This window comes from Echeneis naucrates, chromosome 14 (genome assembly GCF_900963305.1).
Source record: "Echeneis naucrates chromosome 14, fEcheNa1.1, whole genome shotgun sequence".
In the NCBI taxonomy this organism is placed as follows: domain Eukaryota; kingdom Metazoa; phylum Chordata; class Actinopteri; order Carangiformes; family Echeneidae; genus Echeneis; species Echeneis naucrates.
In genome coordinates, this window is record NC_042524.1 from 14,432,137 (window position 1) to 14,449,929 (window position 17,793).

The 17,793-nt window shown below is 40.9% G+C and overlaps 1 protein-coding gene across 8 annotated transcripts in view; it reads left to right on the top strand.

Moving 5' to 3' along the window:
* LOC115053840 (unconventional myosin-XVIIIa-like) overlaps positions 1 to 17,793 on the top strand; it is a 60,349-nt gene that overhangs the window by 31,006 nt on the left and 11,550 nt on the right. For all 8 annotated transcript variants that reach the window (XM_029518671.1, XM_029518672.1, XM_029518674.1 and 5 more), the window contains 19 exons: positions 626 to 851; positions 1,011 to 1,120; positions 2,334 to 2,399; positions 3,854 to 3,982; positions 7,833 to 7,976; positions 8,179 to 8,268; positions 8,417 to 8,536; positions 8,655 to 8,772; positions 9,944 to 10,071; positions 10,238 to 10,392; positions 11,145 to 11,268; positions 11,397 to 11,597; positions 11,775 to 11,885; positions 12,441 to 12,545; positions 12,706 to 12,852; positions 13,040 to 13,153; positions 14,077 to 14,193; positions 14,669 to 14,752; positions 17,277 to 17,414. In XM_029518671.1, the coding sequence (XP_029374531.1) occupies positions 626 to 851; positions 1,011 to 1,120; positions 2,334 to 2,399; positions 3,854 to 3,982; positions 7,833 to 7,976; positions 8,179 to 8,268; positions 8,417 to 8,536; positions 8,655 to 8,772; positions 9,944 to 10,071; positions 10,238 to 10,392; positions 11,145 to 11,268; positions 11,397 to 11,597; positions 11,775 to 11,885; positions 12,441 to 12,545; positions 12,706 to 12,852; positions 13,040 to 13,153; positions 14,077 to 14,193; positions 14,669 to 14,752; positions 17,277 to 17,414 (2,427 nt within the window). The remainder of the gene's footprint in view (positions 1 to 625; positions 852 to 1,010; positions 1,121 to 2,333; positions 2,400 to 3,853; positions 3,983 to 7,832; positions 7,977 to 8,178; positions 8,269 to 8,416; positions 8,537 to 8,654; positions 8,773 to 9,943; positions 10,072 to 10,237; positions 10,393 to 11,144; positions 11,269 to 11,396; positions 11,598 to 11,774; positions 11,886 to 12,440; positions 12,546 to 12,705; positions 12,853 to 13,039; positions 13,154 to 14,076; positions 14,194 to 14,668; positions 14,753 to 17,276; positions 17,415 to 17,793) is intronic.

The window sequence follows — 17,793 nt, forward strand, 5'->3', positions numbered from 1 at the left end:
TGGTGAAATATGAAATTGGTGTGAATATACTGTAAACTGTGAAGAGTGGACTTCCAAGGGATATTGAGCTTATTGCTGCTTAAAAAGCTAAGGTAACAGAAAGGGCAAGGAGACACAAAAAAAAAACCCCAACACTTTTAGTTTTAATTGCTAGCAAAATACTCCATAGTATAATAATAACAAAATCAAAGGGACACTAAAAAAGGGAACATTTGGACTATATTTTTTCCCATTGCCTTGATTTTGTTGCTATAAACTTTTTCAAATTTGGAACAAAGGTCAAACAACATGCTCATGTTTTCACTATGTCAACTTATTGATACAATTATATCATCTTTAAAATCTCTTGCCACAGAGCAATTGAAAAAAATAAAATAATAATTTAGCTAACTGAACTAAATTGTCCAAATCCAACGTACCTCTAAACATGCTTCACTCACAGTTTTCAGCACTTTTCAGTTTTCAGAACCATACATCTAACTGGTCTGCACAGATGTTGCAGCACTCTCAGGTCTATATGTGTAAGAGCAGCCATAAAGTAAAGAAAGTGCCACCATTGATTATATGTGGATGAGGATTAGCTGTTGGCCTGTTCTGGCTAAAGTATCTTCTTTGCTTTTCCCAGGATGCTCTCCTTGACATGGTGCGACGGTCCAGGATTCACTTCATTCATTGCATATTACCCAAAGCAGATTCCCTCAAGGCTCTGAGCGGATCCATGTACAAAGGAGGGGAATGTGAGGCTCAAGGGGAAAGTGGAGATCCTGGCCTAATGCAGCTAGATGTAGCCTTGCTCCGTGCTCAGCTGCGTGGCTCCAAGCTTCTTGATACTCTCCGGATCTACAGGCAAGGTGAGTTAGCTGCTTTTTCCAACTTATCAAGGACATGTACATAAACACAGACCTCCTTGTTCATGTGTATTAGGACACGAGATCTCCATCAAAAGTACCCATTAGTCTCCCTATTTTTATGCAGCATATAATGTTGCTATTCCATACTGCCCTCTGCAGGTTACCCGGATCACATGGTGTTCTCAGAGTTTCGACGGCGTTTCGACGTGCTGGCGCCACACCTCACCAAGAAGCATGGCAGGAATTACATAGTGAAGGACGAGAGGAGGGTAAGTCAATCAGTGAGAGAGGGGGTAAAATGTAGTGCTCTGCCAGTAACTGAGCACAGTGAAGATTAATGTGATGAAGAGGCTGCTTCATTACATCTGCCCCTGATCTGTCAGCAGCAGACTGACAAAGAAATAAACCTGCATTCATCAGTGCTATTGTAATGATTTAATCAAATTAGCTCAACAGTATGATTCTAGTGAAAGAGGAACATAAGCACTGTGGCTTGGAGGCACTTTGAAAAATATTCAAATAGATGTGCTCATCATCTTTTGTAATCTGGTAGACAACGGCCAACCAGTTGTTTTCACCTCTTGCTTTGACAGCACTGGTGCTTTGACACTTTTGTTTTCAATTCTTAATGTTTCTTGTTGTAAATACGCATTGTTAAAAATGACTGGGGATGAAGCCTTGTGTGAGTTTTAGTCTTAGAAGTCGATTGTCAATGAGGGCGCACTGTGCATTGGTCATCTGAAAGCACTGAGGTGCAGTGGAGAGGAAAAAAAAAACACACACAAAAGTTTGTTGCTGGAGAGAAAATGAGGGAAATAGTGAAAGAATGGTGTTAAGGGGGAGAAAATCTCCTCTCCCCTGTGTCAGTGTATTGGGGCTGAGTTTCTGTGGAAACACTAGCAAACAAAAGCCCCTCAGTTCTCATGGCAAACCTTTCTCGCTGTAATCTAGATGTGATGTTTCAGCCTGGAGACTCAAGTAGAAAGAGGAGGCTAAAGCACTAATACACGAACAGCATACCTAGACTGATATAAGGACAGAGAGAGGAATGGCTCTGCGCTGGCGGATGGTGTGTCCATTTATAGGTTAAATATTTTCAAAGCTGTAAAGAAGGCCAGGACCACAAGGGGATCATAAGGAATAAGCCAAGAGCATGCGGATCGTGTAGGACAAATTCTAATTCGTCTTGTTGTTGCAGTTGGAAGTTTCTGGAGGACCAAACTTTTTCCATATTTCGTTTTCAAAGTGGGAGAAGAGAAAAAGGTGCATGGTACCATTAGTTCAGGATGGCAACCTGGGGGAGATGTGCACTGCTGAACTGTTGTAGTGTCAATAGAAGTTCCCACTGGATCTAGCACTTGAAAGACTAAGTGTGTGTGTGTGTGTGTGTGTGTGTGTGTGTGTGTGTGTGTGTGTGTGTGTGTGTGTGTGTGTGTGTGTGTGTGTGTGTGTGTGTGTGTGTGTGTGTGCGCTTTTGCCCAGGCTGTGGAAGAGCTACTGGAGTCCTTGGATTTGGAGAAAAGCAGCTACCACATGGGTCTGAGCAGGGTAAGTAATGCCCCCACACCTCAAATCAATAAATAGCTATAAAATGATTGTATAAGCCTTTGTGCCAGATTTGTGTGACTGGCTGCCAGCTTCACTGCTCCTAAAGCTCTAAACACAAAGCTGCTGTTAAGAGCTCATTTTATTCTTCTATATTTTAAAGGGCACTTGCTGTCTGGGGGAGTGTGCCTTTCATTATACTTGTTCCTCCTTGAGGTTTGTTTTCCCATCCTGTTTGTTTGCAAGTTGCCAAGGCGTCTCCCTCCTTCCAGCCTTTTAGCCAGTCGTTACCTGAGCGGCATGCCCCTGCCCCGCCAGACTATGTGACCGAGATTCCCTCTTTCTTTTCAGATCATTAGTGCAAATTCTCGCAGCTGATGGCCCTCTTTGTTTTTCACCATGACCATTGTAAAGTAATCACAGTAAACGCCGCCTGGCACGCTGAGGTCTAATCCTATCAGCCGGAAAGTGGACATCAGCCAAGTAGGAAATCAAAGGAAACAACAATGTACAAAACAGTGGAACTTGTGCTCCCAAATATGTTCAGTGTAAAACAAATGACACAAGAATTGTTTGGAAGCGGCATCACACAGTGCCACACTTTGGAGTGTGAAATGGGCTCAGAAGTAAGACAAGCGCATTTGGCCATTGACAAAACATTGCACTGGCATCTTAGCAACCTGTCAGTTGCATGCCAAATGCACTAACACCAAATAGGCTCACAGCAATGGATTCAAAGCTCTGCCCCAAATCAGCTAGATTGATAGTATTTTAGAAGGTACTACATCCATCTGATGATGTTGACAACAAGACAAACAGCCTCTCTTCAGGCTGCACTAAGCCATTTAAAAAACACTATTCTTGGATGTCAGCGAATTCATCAGTCCTGCTGATTTTGATGATTTCCTGACTGAAGCTGCTGTTCATTTCTAGCCTGCACTTTGTTAACAGGTCACATGTGGATTCAGTGATTCATAAAGCAATGGGACTTGTGATGAGGGGGCAGAGAGGGTGGAGACAATCTTTCTGTCATCATCCATCCACTCGAATACTGTCACCGTATGCAGAATGTATTCACAGAATTGAATCCCTCTGAGGTTAAAAACAGGCCGTGACATGCTTTCTGTTGGCTGTTTACCTGTGTTTTACCTTTGGCCCAGATTAGGAACAGACAAGGCTGATTGTCCGAGATAATAACTTAATCACAGCCTTCTCACTTAGATAATGCTCACTTGTTCGTGGATTACACTGTTTCTTATTGATTTCCTGCTTCAGTGCACTTATTTACTCTTTATCTCCTGTTTTTATTTTGCTGCTGTTCTCCCCCTTAAGCAGGGCCTCTGAGTCAAATTTCCCTTTGGCTACCACAAGCATAACCTGATTTCATAATCATATTTATCCTTTACAAAAAATTATATTTCATCTTTTTCTGTGTGTGCGTGTTTGTTTGCCTCCAGTTATTTTTCAGAGCTGGCACTTTGGCTAAGCTGGAGGAACAGAGGGATGAGCAGACCAAGTGTAATCTAACCCTGTTCCAAGCTGCCTGTAGAGGCTACCTGGCACGGCAAGCCTTCAAGAAAAGAAAGGTAGGCAAGACATCTCACTGAGAGGAATGGCTTTGTTCAAAATTACTCCAAGCTGGAAGCCCAAGGGTATAATTCCCCAAAGTGAGTCTATGTATCTATTGTAAAATCACTAAAAGAAAATTATAAATGTCATCATTTTGAAGTGATTCCAAAGTTACAGTTAAAATTGAATTAAACTAGATATAGAGAAAGACAAGCTACCGATGCAAAATTCCATTTTAAATTCATAGAGGGTTACTAACAAAGTTAGTATCAAGGTTCATTTTGGTGCTTAACAGTTTTTGGTTTTGTTTTTTTTTTTCAAATAAAGTAGTTGAAGAATTTGAACTCCAGAGGCTTTGTTGCCTAGAAGTGCATAAGGAGTTGATGGTGCCTTGTTCAGAGCTAATTTTAGTGCTCATTTGCTCTGCTCTTGGGGTAGATCTAACCAGCTCTGCAGTAACTCTTCAGCTAATTACCATTATGTTCTCTTAATCTATTGCCCCTTCCCCTCTTCTTCCTCACCTGCAATCCATCCAAAACAGATTTCCCATGGGGATATTGGAAAAAGATTTGTCTATTTATGTTGCATTATTATCAAACTGCTCACCTCGGATGCAGCTATAGCAGGCACATGCTGCTCCACCCATCTTCCGTTTTTCTCCCTCTGTGTGGCGGGTTAATCTCTATAGACCTCATGCATGTCCGCGTGTGATGTATGGAGCTGTGCAGTCCCTCTCCTGCTCTGTGTGAACTGTTTACTGTAGGGGCATGTGTCACTTTGGCTGGGTGGTGATGAAGTGGCTGAAACAGATTCAACATTACAGGTCCCCATCCAGTATCACAAAGTGTCAATGAGGCGATATCTTCACTTGTATAAGGCCAGCAAAACTATTAAAACATCATCTTTGCTTTGAGGTAAATCAATATGACCATTTATATTGCCATACCGGCTCTCTTTTGTAATTAAATTTTTACAGTCAGTATCCTGAGGTAATGGACATTGGTTGCAAACAGCGGGCTAACAGGTTGTATGAATATGTTTATAATATATACAATACATGTACTTGCATATTAAGATCATCAGTATTTGTACAGTGAAGCAGGCTAAGAGCCCAATGCCTCACAATCTGCTAGAGAGCAACCATACAAAATTGCTAGGCAACTATGCAATTACAAAATCCATTAGCCAGGAGACAGTTCTTTTCCTCTGCCCCCATATGGCCCATGTCCTCTGCAAATCTATCTATAATAAAAAGATTAAAAAAAAATATTTCTTTGTATCTTGTTATTTTATAGTGCTGTGTGCGTGCGTGCAGTTATGATGGCTACCACAGGTCAAGGATGACCTCAGTGTCGAGGCTTATTTAAAGGACCTCTTTAGAATTTTTGCTGTCACTACATCAAACATTAACAGTTTTCTTCTTATCAGTCAGTCAGTAAGTATTAAACTTTATTAACTTCACCAGTGGTGGAAAGCAAGCAAATGTCAAGTTTTGTTTTAAGCCTTGGCTTAACCATTTCATCATATTCCAATAGTGAGTCGGTCTCACGTTCAGTCTGCCTCTAAGAGGCGGAGGTAATAATCAGAGCCTTTTGGCGAGTGACCACCACCATCACCTAGTTCCAGAAAGAAAACCCACACATGGCCCCATTAAGCTGTGTTCATGTCAGCGTAAATCACTGCTCTTTCAAACCAAGTTTCTCTCTGTCAGTTAATTCTATTCCATTAAACTCATTGAACTCTGTTCATCCACAGTGGAATAATTAAAAAATGACAGGCAGCAGAGCGCACACATACATATAAACACAAATATCTCTTTAAAACACTTCAATTTTCAAGGACCAGTTATTAATACTTGAAAGTGAGTTGTTTTTTTTGTTTTTTTTTCTTAGTTTGGAACTATTAAGAAAAAAATGGAATGAATGTGAGGGACGGAGCTAAAAACGGTTTCCTTCACCCTTTTCCCCCTTTTGTCTCATAGTGCCACAGTTCTTGCTATACAGCTGGTACATGTGGCACATACGTTTCCTACAGTGACTACCTGAAGGGCACCTGAATCTCATTTTGTTTATACTTTTACTGTTTCCACTATTCCACGCCAGGGGTGTAGTACAGAAACAGGGCTGCAGTTGAATCATCTCTTTATCTTTCCTTATTTCCACAGACAAGATCTAGAGAATGTGTTGAGACAGAGTCACACAAGTTCCATTGATTGATATTTCCTGGCATGTTAACCTTGTGAAGCTGTGCCAAGCCCATGTGACATTAAATGACAAAAGGGAATTTTTTTCTTTTCTCCCCCCCCCCCTCTTTCAACTGTTTCCTCAAGGGGACAACCTGACATTTTAAAAGTCTATTATTTTGCCTCAGCAGGCACTTTCTGCACTGGGAGTTTTGTCCTTCAGGTATCCTACAAATGTTTTTTTTTTTTGTTGTTGTTGTTGTTGTTGTTTTTTTTTTCCCCCTTGCAACAAAAATGTTATTTGCATTAAAATCAGCAAACAATAAGAGATTTGTCTTGTGATAATATACCTACTGATTTGAGTCATTAACCTTTACTGCCGCAGTTCTTCCTGAATTTTAACATACATTTCATTTGACACGTAATGTATCAAAACATGAATGCTAATTATTTATATTATTATTATATATATAATTATTTCTTTGTATCGTGTACTCTTTTTTTTTTTTTTTAATAAGACATGCTAATGAAAATAGATACATTTAAAGCTCTTGGATATATACGTGTCTTGCAGGACTGAAAAGACATTTGACAGTATAGTGACATGAGCCAGGCTTGTCAAACCATTATGTCCCTGATGGTTTGGCTGGTGTTCTTAACAAGGTCTGATTCCAGAGCGCTGTAGAAACTGAGCTGCGGGATCAAACGGGCTCCAGACATATACCGAAGCTCTCAGCTATCTTACATGCCAGCAGACCTAGGACAACACACGCACGCACACAAAAACATGGAATATCGAGGAAGAGAATTGAAAACAAATTTGTCTTAATCTTGGCTGACAATCCTAATTCCCTTCATGCTGTTTTACAGCTGTCACACCCTCTCAATGTGAAGCCAATACCAAAATGTCTATCCACTGTGCTCATGTAGCTCAATCTTTTTTTTTGTCTTCTATTCATTTTAGAATCAATATGACAAGTGGAACCTGTTTAAATCTTCTGTCATAGATTTGCTGCATTTTGGTCCATGTTAAGGCTTTCACTGTGTGACAAATCCTAATTGGTCATACAGTGTACCTTCAGGGCGGAATGTACCTGATGCTGGGAATTGTGTTGCTCTAATTGGGTTTTCCCCATAATCTGCTGCTTCTCGAGAGCCTCATGCATAAGCAGCATGGAAATCGTGTAATACTTGGAATTAGCTGCCAACATGTTTGATTTAATTAATCAAAAATTAGCTTCCAGCCTTGGAACGCACTCTGCAGAAAGTCTCCAGAGGAGGCTGGCAGGTCCTGGGATAGCTGCTCACTGATATACATGCAGTATCACACAAGACTGAGGGATGCAATGTTTTTCTAATATTGTTCACCAGTGGTGAGGGTGATATGGTGTCAGGAGTTGATTTCTGTGATAGGTTCATTCCAGTGAGTGATTATGATTTTGCTTATTTTATAACATCCTTCCATGGACCTCCCTGTACCTCTGCATTAGAACTCTTGTTTGTATATACTCCATTTAAAGTCCCACTGCCGTCGTACAGTCATTGCTATCTGCATTTATTATGAAGCAATCACTAGTATTACATTTTTGAGTCATCAGCTCAATCTCTGTATTTCTGTGTGTGTACAGGACAACACGCTCTTACATTCCCTTGTGGTTTCTGCTTCTGCATGTGTGTCTTTTTAGATTCAGGATCTAGCAATCCGTTGCATCCAGAAAAACATCAAAAAGAACCGTGGTGTGAAGGACTGGCCATGGTGGAAGCTGTTCACCACAGTCCAGCCGCTTATTGAGGTCCAGCTCACCGAGGATCAGATGCGAAGCAAAGATGTGAGCAGACCTCTCTGTCTGACATACACCAACTGATAGATTCCTCTCAGCTTGACAGCCTGTAATCCTCTTCCGAAATGTACTGCCTGTCATGGCAGCAATGCACCCCTGATTATTGATGTTTAATATTTTTGTAGCACCTAATATTTTAGTTGAACTTTGACATAAGACGTAACCTATTTAACCATAACCTTTGCTCCAGGAGGAGATACAGCTGCAGAAATCAAAGCTTGAGAGGGTGGAGAAAGAACGAAATGAGCTGAGACTGAACACAGATCGATTGGAGAGCAGGGTGGGTCCCTTTGCTGTTGGAAATGCATGCTGGGAAGATGGTGTTTGAGTTACATGCCTTGATTATCTTCCACTTCGACTTGTACCAGAACTACAGTGTATGTTGTAGCATTGCGTGACATGTTGTGTGTTTCAATGTTTGTATCCAGATCGCAGAATTGCTGGCTGAGCTTGCTGACGAGAGAAGCACCAGTGAATCAGCATCCCAGCTGCTGGAGACTGAGACTTCAGAGAGACTCCACCTGGAGAAAGATATGAAGGAATTACAGGCAAATGCGCTAATAGAAAAAATGCACAGTGACAAAATAGTATATCAGAACCTATGTCAGGTCTTAATCCGACTGACGTGTTTCCCTCTTGTCTGGTTTGTGAATCTGTGTATTCCAGGCAAAGTTTGATGCCATGAAGAAACAATTAGAATCTCAGGAGATGGAGGTGATGGAAGCTCGACTCCTGAAATCTTCAGAACTCAGTGGGGAGATGGACGACGATGACGATGATGCTGGTTAGTTGAAAGTTTAAACTCGGGACAGCACTGCTCAAACAGAAGCTCATTTGTCCATTTATTTATATTGTCTTGCCCTGAATTTAAACATTTAAGCAACAGGAGATGCTGATTCTGTGACCATAGCAGTTTTTCCCTCATTGGTCATCAGTTTTTTTTCAAACAATCATCATTGTTTGCCATCTCAGGTCAGAAGCATGAACAGCTCATACCTGCATTATGTGCACAAAAATTCTCTCTTACACTAATTGTAGCTACGGGAAGGATTGTCTATGTTCGATCTTTTCAGCAGGGAACTGGCAGTGCGACTTGGTCACATCTTGCATAACACTATTAAGTATATTATCCAAGTTTGGGATTTACCACTAGGAGATTAAGATGTTTGCTCTCAGGCATACAACTAATGCCTCTCGCTGATTGGTCTCCCCCCTGGTAGGAAACAGAGCTCCTTCCCAGAGAATATTGTCTTTTTTTATTTTTTTTTTCTATGTTCCACCCCCTTCAACCCACCTCAGCAGACAAGCCATTACAGAGCATATCAGAATTCTTAGATGAATGAGAAAATAATCATTGGGATCAGAGCTGGTGGCCCTGCAAGTTGTCATTATGCTATATATATGCTAATGAGCAGCACTGATGGAGGAGCCGCTGTTGGTGATGTGAAGGAGAAATGGACAGCCTCTAAAATGATAAGGCTTGGAAATGAACCTGAATGAATGAACCTAAACCTGAATGTCTGCCTGGCCACTGTTATAGTTCTGATAGCCTCTGACAGCTCCAGAATTAGGGTCGGCTAAGAACTGTGGAAAGTGCCACTTAGACATGTCCTTTCCTAACTACTATTGTGGTGTGCTCAGAATTCTTACCTCAGGTTTAACTAAAGATTAGAGCTGAAAAGTAAAACCTGTTTCGTGGTTTTCTTGTTGAATTTTTTGACCTCATGAGGTCAGGATTTCATGCAAGAAGTTTTATTTCCTGAAAGATTATATTTTGGTCCTTAAATGTGATAAACATCGCAGCTAGTACAGTGCACTCCATAATCTGCGGCATCAATCATTTCTGAGCTTTTCAGCCTCTCTTCCTCTGTGTACCCTGCCAGACCTGCTTTAAAGGCAGGAGACTCCAAAATGTCATGCATACCTTTTTTCTGAATTGCATGCCTTTCCTCCAGGAGGTGAGTGGCAGATAAAGTACAACCGAGCCATTCGTGAAATGGACTTCGCCAAGAAGAAGCTCCAGCAGGACTTTGATGACAAGTTTGAGACTGAGCAGCAGAACAAAAGACACCTTGAGAGAAGGGCAAGGAACTTTTCTTGGTCCTCAGAAATCACTTTAACACACACTTGTAACCTGTTAGTTGTACATAATGATATATATTAAACTGTCATACTGTATTAAAGAAACCCCAAAGAACAATGAAAACGTGTGTGCGTGTGTGTGTGTGTGTGTGTGTGTGCGCGCGCAGTTGGCGGATTTGCAGACAGATAATGAGGATGTACAGCGCTTTGTGCAGCAGCTGAAGAAGAAGTGTCAGAAACTAACAGCAGAGCTGCAGGACACCAAGCTTCACCTGGAGGGGCTACAGAGCCGCAACCATGACCTGGAGAAGAAACAGAGGAAGTCAGTCTGAACTACTTCCCCTTCTTTTCAGTCTGTCTGTCTGTTTTTATATCCATCTATTTGTCTGTGTGTCTTTTTACCCTTTTTTTCATAGACACACACAGCCATTAAAGAACATATTGCTCTTTTCTTTTTAGACACACACTGTGGCCTACTCTGCAGAGCACAAAAGTTTTCTTTAATTTGAATAGTGACTGAGATGTTCTGTAATCTGTGGAATTGCATTAGCTGAGAAAATGACTCAGACTTTAAGCACTTGAGAAGCTCTCGCTGTGGCAGAATGTGATCTCTCCCCTGTGGCTAATTGAAGATGCTCTGTGGGTGAAATTATTTTCAGCTGTGCTTCAGAGAAAAACAGGGAATTACAACAAACTGACAGCATGAGACACTTAGCTTTTAAGTTCACTAACCATAAGTGCTTCTGCCCCAGTAAATTGAAGAAAACATTTTGTACATTATTATAAACCAATTGTAAATTTATGTCTAATTAAGGACGATAAAAGTTGAGGCTAAAGTAGAATTTGATGCTGGGCTCTGTGTCGAGGATAATCTCACTAGTGGAACATCTACTCACTGAAGTCAGCTGAAAGTTCCATATTCAGTTTGCAGGCAAAATAACTCACATATGTATGGTAACAAATGGCTTAGTGTGCACGTTTTACTTAATCTCCTGAATGGTTTAGTTTGATATTTTTAGTTGGAATAACCATTTGCCAGAGCTGTCCATCAGTGCGTGAATGTGTGTGTTTTAGATTTGACCTGGAGCAGAACCAGTCTCAGGCTGAGGTACAAAGAGAAAGGAGCCACAGGGAGAAGCTGGCCCGAGAAAAAGACATAATAACTGGCGAGCTGTTTAACCTCCGCCAGCAGCTGCAGGTAAGCTACTTTACAAAACATACTCTAGATGCTCTCTTAGGGACTATATGTCTGGTCTCTCTTCTCTCTGCATGACATAACTGGGCTGGTCCAGATGCACGCTTTTACTTTGTCTCCTCCTCCTGCAGGACAAGGACAGTGAGTTGTGCACTGTGAATATGAAGGTGCAGCAGCTGGAGGCAGAGCTGCAGGATCTGTCCTCCCAGGAGTCCAAAGATGAAGCCTCTCTAGCCAAGGTAAAGAAGCAGCTTCGTGACCTTGAGGCCAAGGTGAAAGACCAAGAGGAGGAGCTGGACGAACAGGCTGGAACCATCCAAATGCTGGAGCAGGTAGAGGGCGGCACCGGATTAGCATTTCACAGCAGCATCCCAAGCCCCCAGAAAACATTACCTTCCCCATTTCATGTCAAATAATTCCCAATATAAGATTATATAAATAAATATCTAATTTTAGATTAACCCCAAAAACTGTATTTATTTTCTCAATATTTTATGTCATGTACTCAGGCAAAGCTGCGGCTTGAGATGGAGATGGAGAGACAGCGGCAGACCCACTCTAAAGAGATTGACAGTAAGGATGAGGAGGTGGAGGAGATCAGGCGCTCCTGCAGTAAGAAGGTAGGCACACTCATTCATAAACAACTGAGGAGGTCTGGGTAAGGAAGCACTGAGAAATGCACACTCAAGATCCTTGCAGAAAAATTGCTTGCCTCAAGTTCTTGAATTGGTTCTTTCAAGTTAATACTGTATATGTTTCCCAGAATATGCCACATATTACTACAAATATCTGTATAAATATGTTTTATTCAAACGTAAATCATGGTTTCTAACTGAAGACGCTTCCAAACCCGCATCAGCATAGAGGAGAAACAGCAATCACACAATTTATTGAAATTGTAACACACAGTCAATATAATAGACACATGCAAAAAAAATGCAATGTAAAATACAACTAGTGTTTGCAAATGTATTTATAGCAAATATTAAAAAATTAGTTTGAAAGAATAAAAGATTATCTTTGACAAGGTATATATGGCTGGCAGCTTTGCTCAGGGGGGTTCCTTTGTCTTTCACGTGTGAGAGCAGCCATATCTAACAGGATGGGTGACGGTGTGCTATGTCTGAATTTGTTTATCACTGATCATCCTGACATCCTGTGCATGTGTCCTGCAGCTGAAGCAGATGGAAGTGCAGCTGGAGGAGGAGTATGAAGACAAGCAGAAAGTGTTGCGTGAGAGACGAGAGCTGGAGTCCAAACTGCTGAACGCCCAGGACCAGGTACTTCCACAACTCTGCCTCTGGTGTATGTCAGTGCAGTTAAGTGTGTGCGATTGAGTGCGAAGCCACTTCTTTTGATTGGAAAGAAACTACTTTTCAGACTGGAGAGGCGCTATGGGTTTTGAAGGAGGATAGAAAAACAGAGTGGTTTGTCATTCAGGTGAGCCAGAGGGATGTGGAGACAGAAAAGAGGCTGAAAAAGGACCTGAAGAGAACCAAAGTCCTTTTGGCTGATGCACAAATTATGCTGGATCACCTGAAGAGCAATGCCCCGAGCAAGCGAGAGATTTCCCAGCTTAAAAATCAAGTACGTACCTTTGCTGCAAACGCAGATGTAGTTCATCTTTTTAATATTTCCCTATATGGGAAACACGTTTGACCTTTTTTTTTCTCAGAGCATAAATGTACATATCCTGCCCATCCAGGATAAATCCTTGATCACGGTTGACTAATCTTTGCCCCCTCACCTCCTACCTCCTACCCACTACCCCCAGCTTGAGGAATCTGAGTTCACCTGCGCAGCAGCAGTAAAGGCTCGAAAGAGCATGGAGATTGAAATAGAGGACTTGCATATTCAGATGGATGACGTGATCAAAGCTAAGATGTCGGTGAGTTCTGACATGTCTAGCTTTGTGTTCCAATTATTCTCTTGAGTGGTTTTGAATGCCACAAATTTCTGCACGTCTCGAACAGAGTATGCTCTTTTTTTTCCTGTAACACAGTCAAAAGCATATATAGAATCTCACATTTACAAATAATGAACAATACCTAATCATTTCACAAAGTCGACAAGAGCCAAAGTGTTTATGTACTCTAAATGTTTCTGCACCCTTCTTTCCTTCATATCATGAGCAAATTAAACCAAAAGCAACAAACAGACTTAATGAATGGCGGGCTTGTGCCGATCACATTTTCACTCCTCGAAATGGAGCAGGGCGATAACGTTAATGTGTGTATATCATCAAGCCATAGTGGGATAAAAAAATGATAAATGCCCTTTGGCATATGTCTGATTTCCACATTTTGCCCTAATGGATAAATAAGCTTTGTCAAAATTTTGCTCATTAAAAATTGTCTCTTGAGAGAACTGCCTGCATTTCAGATTTGTAGACTGAGGATGTTTGTGTCTCTGGGGATGACGCATTGAGTGCTCTGTGCCTGTGCTTGGCTTGTTAATTGCTACATTTATGGCAAGGGAAGGTCTTGTAAATGTCTCGGATTAGAGAATGCATATTGAGGGCCTGAGTCTCTCCCCTGAACACAGAGGATGAACTCTAAATAGGACATCACCAGTATGCCGCACTGGCTGCACTTTTCCGTTCCTAAATGAGCCAATTGATTATCTTCAATTGGTCTCATCCTCCAGCCCGAATCCCGTCCAGATTGTGTTTCACTGCCATTAGATGAGATTCCAGAACTGCCTGGGCAGCTAATGACCATTTATCATATTCAGTGGCTCAGGAATAAATCCTGCCATTCTAACCTAAAGTGTGTGTGTGTGTGCATTTTTCTTATTCTCTTTGTGTTCCAGTCGGAGGAGCAGATCAGCCGTCTGCAGAGAGAGAAGAATGACCTGCAGTCTCGCATGGAGGAGGATCAGGAGCACATGAATGAGTTGATGAAAAAACACAAGGCTGCAGTCGCCCAGGTAACTCATCCTGCCCAGCAAGCTGTTCAAAAACCTTGAAAATGTATTATAAGTCCCACTCTTATCGGAGCTGAGACTTTCCCCCTTCTAAGAAGGAAACTGCCAAGTTGCGATACGAAGGAAACAGATGACTCTTCCCATAAAAACCGTTCATTTACTTATTTGTATTTGTTTAGATTGAAACATGGCGGGATACCACCGTCAACGTCGACATTAACATTTTGTTTTTTTCTGCTTGTGTGGCTTTGGAGGACATACTCCCCTCTGAACACAGTGTGTGCGCTGCCGTCACAGAGATGCAATCTGTTCTACAGCAGATCACATGAGGAATTATTTGGCACAGACGTGTTCTGTTCATCTACATAAACTGAGATTTCTTTTTTGTTTTTACAGATAATTGAAGTGTGCATGCATGCGCACATACTTTGATTTACTGTCAGTTTACTTTCCATATTTCTGTGTGTGTCCTTCCCAGTCTGCCAGGGACTTGAGCCAGATCACTGACCTGCAGTCCCAGCTGGAAGAGGCCACAAAGGAGAAGCAAGAGGTGCAAGAAAAGGTATTAGGAAGTATTCAAAAGCACTATGGATGTCTTTTAGGAATCTATGAGATGCTTTAATACTTTTCACTGATTAGACTTCAGCTTTTCACACTGTTTCACTGATTACTGTGACCAAAAAAATTTTTCTTTCTTCTCAAAATTGGGAAGCAATTTGCATTTAAATCATAGGAAAAAGCAAAGATTTAGAGTCAAGGCAAAGCAGTGTTCTTTTGTCTCAAACTAATAATTTTTAAACGAAGGGTCAGACAAATAACTCAGTTGCATGGTTAAAGCAATTAGACCAAATTAAAGTATATATTCTTGTTCTATCACTGATTTCCTTGGTTTAATTCAGCAGCTTCTTTCTTCGCAATTTATCTCATTAGTAATGTTTGTCACTTACATGCCAGTGTGTCATTTTGTCAGAACATATCCAGGTAAATGAAAAGGTGGCAATAGGAAAAAATGGACGAAAATAGTGTCAAATGGTGAGGTTGCTTTATTTGTATAATGCTGTGATAAAACACTGGCACTGGGACACTGGCAACACCAGAAGAGCCTGTGTTGCTGTATGCTGGCTTTTTTCTGCAAAATCCATATCATTTTCTTATCAAGTGGAGACCCCTGAAGCTGCCATTTTACTCCGGCACATAAAAAATTCTTCAGTAACCAACGCTTGCCGTGGAGTCATGTTTGAAGTGTCAAACTCCTGCTCTTTGTTACTTTCACACCGATACACAGTTAATGTCCGTTTAATTAATGAGCAACCAAAGATGAAGCAATCATAACTGACATCTTTATATCGACTCGTTGCCACAAGTCAGTAAAGTACGTATCACTGTGGACACAATAATTTAACTTTGTAAATCCTTTATAAATGTTGATATCAATTTCAAAAGTGCTGACAGACTAAAGCAGGATTTTTCTATCCTGATCGGTTCAGTAATGTGTATACGAGATACAGTTTTTCTCCCAGGTCCATAAAACCCTGGATAGGGTTTTCTAAATAAAATAATTGGTGGTGCTATATGCTGCTCTAAAATGAGGCCTGTAGCTTTAGTTTCTTTTTAGCCTGGTGGTATGGTTTGAGGGATAATGGATGGTCCACAACTTTGGCTCAGATGGAAATATCTCAGCAGTAATTGGATCGATTGGCATGAAATTTGTGGCTGAGGTTCACATTTATGTAGAAATTTGGTCGGCATTAGTAATATCGAAGCAGCGTTTTATCTCCAAATACACTCTGCTGGTTTTACATGTAAAACTGATGACACTGCCACGACCAGCAGCTGTTCTGTGATTCATCTAAAGTGCTATTTCAACACCGAACAGGATAAAAATGACATACTGAAAAACATCACGTCTGTGATTTTGGATTATTTCTCTACTGATTGTTTTTGTCACCGTATGCTGTGACTGCATCATGACTGTGGGTTCATGATGTAGAAAAGGTTAATGCACCTGCTACAAGTCTATATTAATAATCATGCTTTTATTGTAACTGCTTTTCTGTTGGAGGACAATTTTTTTCAGAGGATACTGTTTAACATATCACGAGTGTCACAAGATAATGCATACTTATTTTTCTTTGTTGATGCATTCGTCTGCTAAATGAATTTAGCTTGAATATGGTGATCTTTAGTGTGTGTTTGCATGCACATTATCCCCATTGTCATGTGCAGGTAGTGGGTTTTCAGGGGGTGTTTTCCTCTAAGTGCTGACAGGCAGTAGACTAAACAAATAAAACCATCTGCCTTGAACAGAATGTATTGCAAATATAATATCACATGAGCTCCTCCCATTTCCTAACAGCAGAGTCTGCATCTATATTGAGCTATACACATGCCAGAGCTTTAGTCCACTTGAGGCCCAGCTGTCACAATATTTTTGGTCACACTGCAGTAATACAAAAGCTGTAAGGCATTGTTAAAACCTGCCAGAGAAGGTAGTGATAGCCATCTAAAGTGTCTGACCTTGAAGTGGTTATCTCATCACCAGTCAGGAGGGAAGGCTAGCTTCTTTAGTAATATCAAAGAAGAACTCAGAATCCTCCTTGTCTCAGATACAAACTCCCTCATTAGGTGCCTCGCTGCTTTGTGGGCCGGTGTTGTTGTGACGTATCTTTCATATTTTTATCAGTCATGAAAAACGATGTAGGTAGAACAAAAAAGCTTTGAATGAAACTCAGCCCTTTCTGAAAGCCTGTGAAATTACTGTGACTCTGAATTAGTGATCCTGAAACACGCACTCCTCTTTTGACCATTCATGGTAGATTAGGAGCTTATTTGGAGCTCATTTTTCAGACTGGCTGTACAATATTTACATGGATTAAATCTATAAAAAAAAAAAAAATCAAAACATCGAACACTAATTCAGTTTTAATAAGTACACAAAACAGCAGCACAAAATTCTTCACAGTGCTGTTTGAAAGTAGAAGTGGAAAAGTAGAGGTCAAGAAGGGTGTATACAAAAAAGTGCTGCTCCTCTGGGAGTGATGGTGTTTGTTTATGTGCATGTATGTGCGTATCCTGCCTTCCCCCAGATGCATTCGCTGCAGAGCCAGCTCGAGTTCCAAGAACAGTCCATGGTGGAGAAATCTCTTGTGAGTCGTCAGGAAGCCAAGATCCGTGAACTGGAGACCAAGCTGGAGTATGAGAGGACACAGATCAAACGCTTGGAGGTGAGATAATCTTCTGTGCCTTGCAAAATGTAAAATACATGCAATGTGAACCATTAATTTATGTTTTATTTTCCATTAATGAGACACAAAAATCATATGAACGGAGTGTGCTGTCATTTGCATAGTTGCATCTTTTTGGAGCAAACAAAGAATAATACTTTTTTATAAGTGAGGGAATCGCCATAAAAAAGCTTGTCATATCCACAAAATGCCTTGTTATATGATGTATTATGTGATTGCGACTTAACTTTGTAAATATACATTTGCGCCTCAAACTGGTAAAAATTTTACTGGTAAAGTGCAATATAGGTTTTTTTTTTTTGGCTATTGCACCATAACAAAATTTTGTATCGACAGCTGAGGTGTGAATTGAGCCACT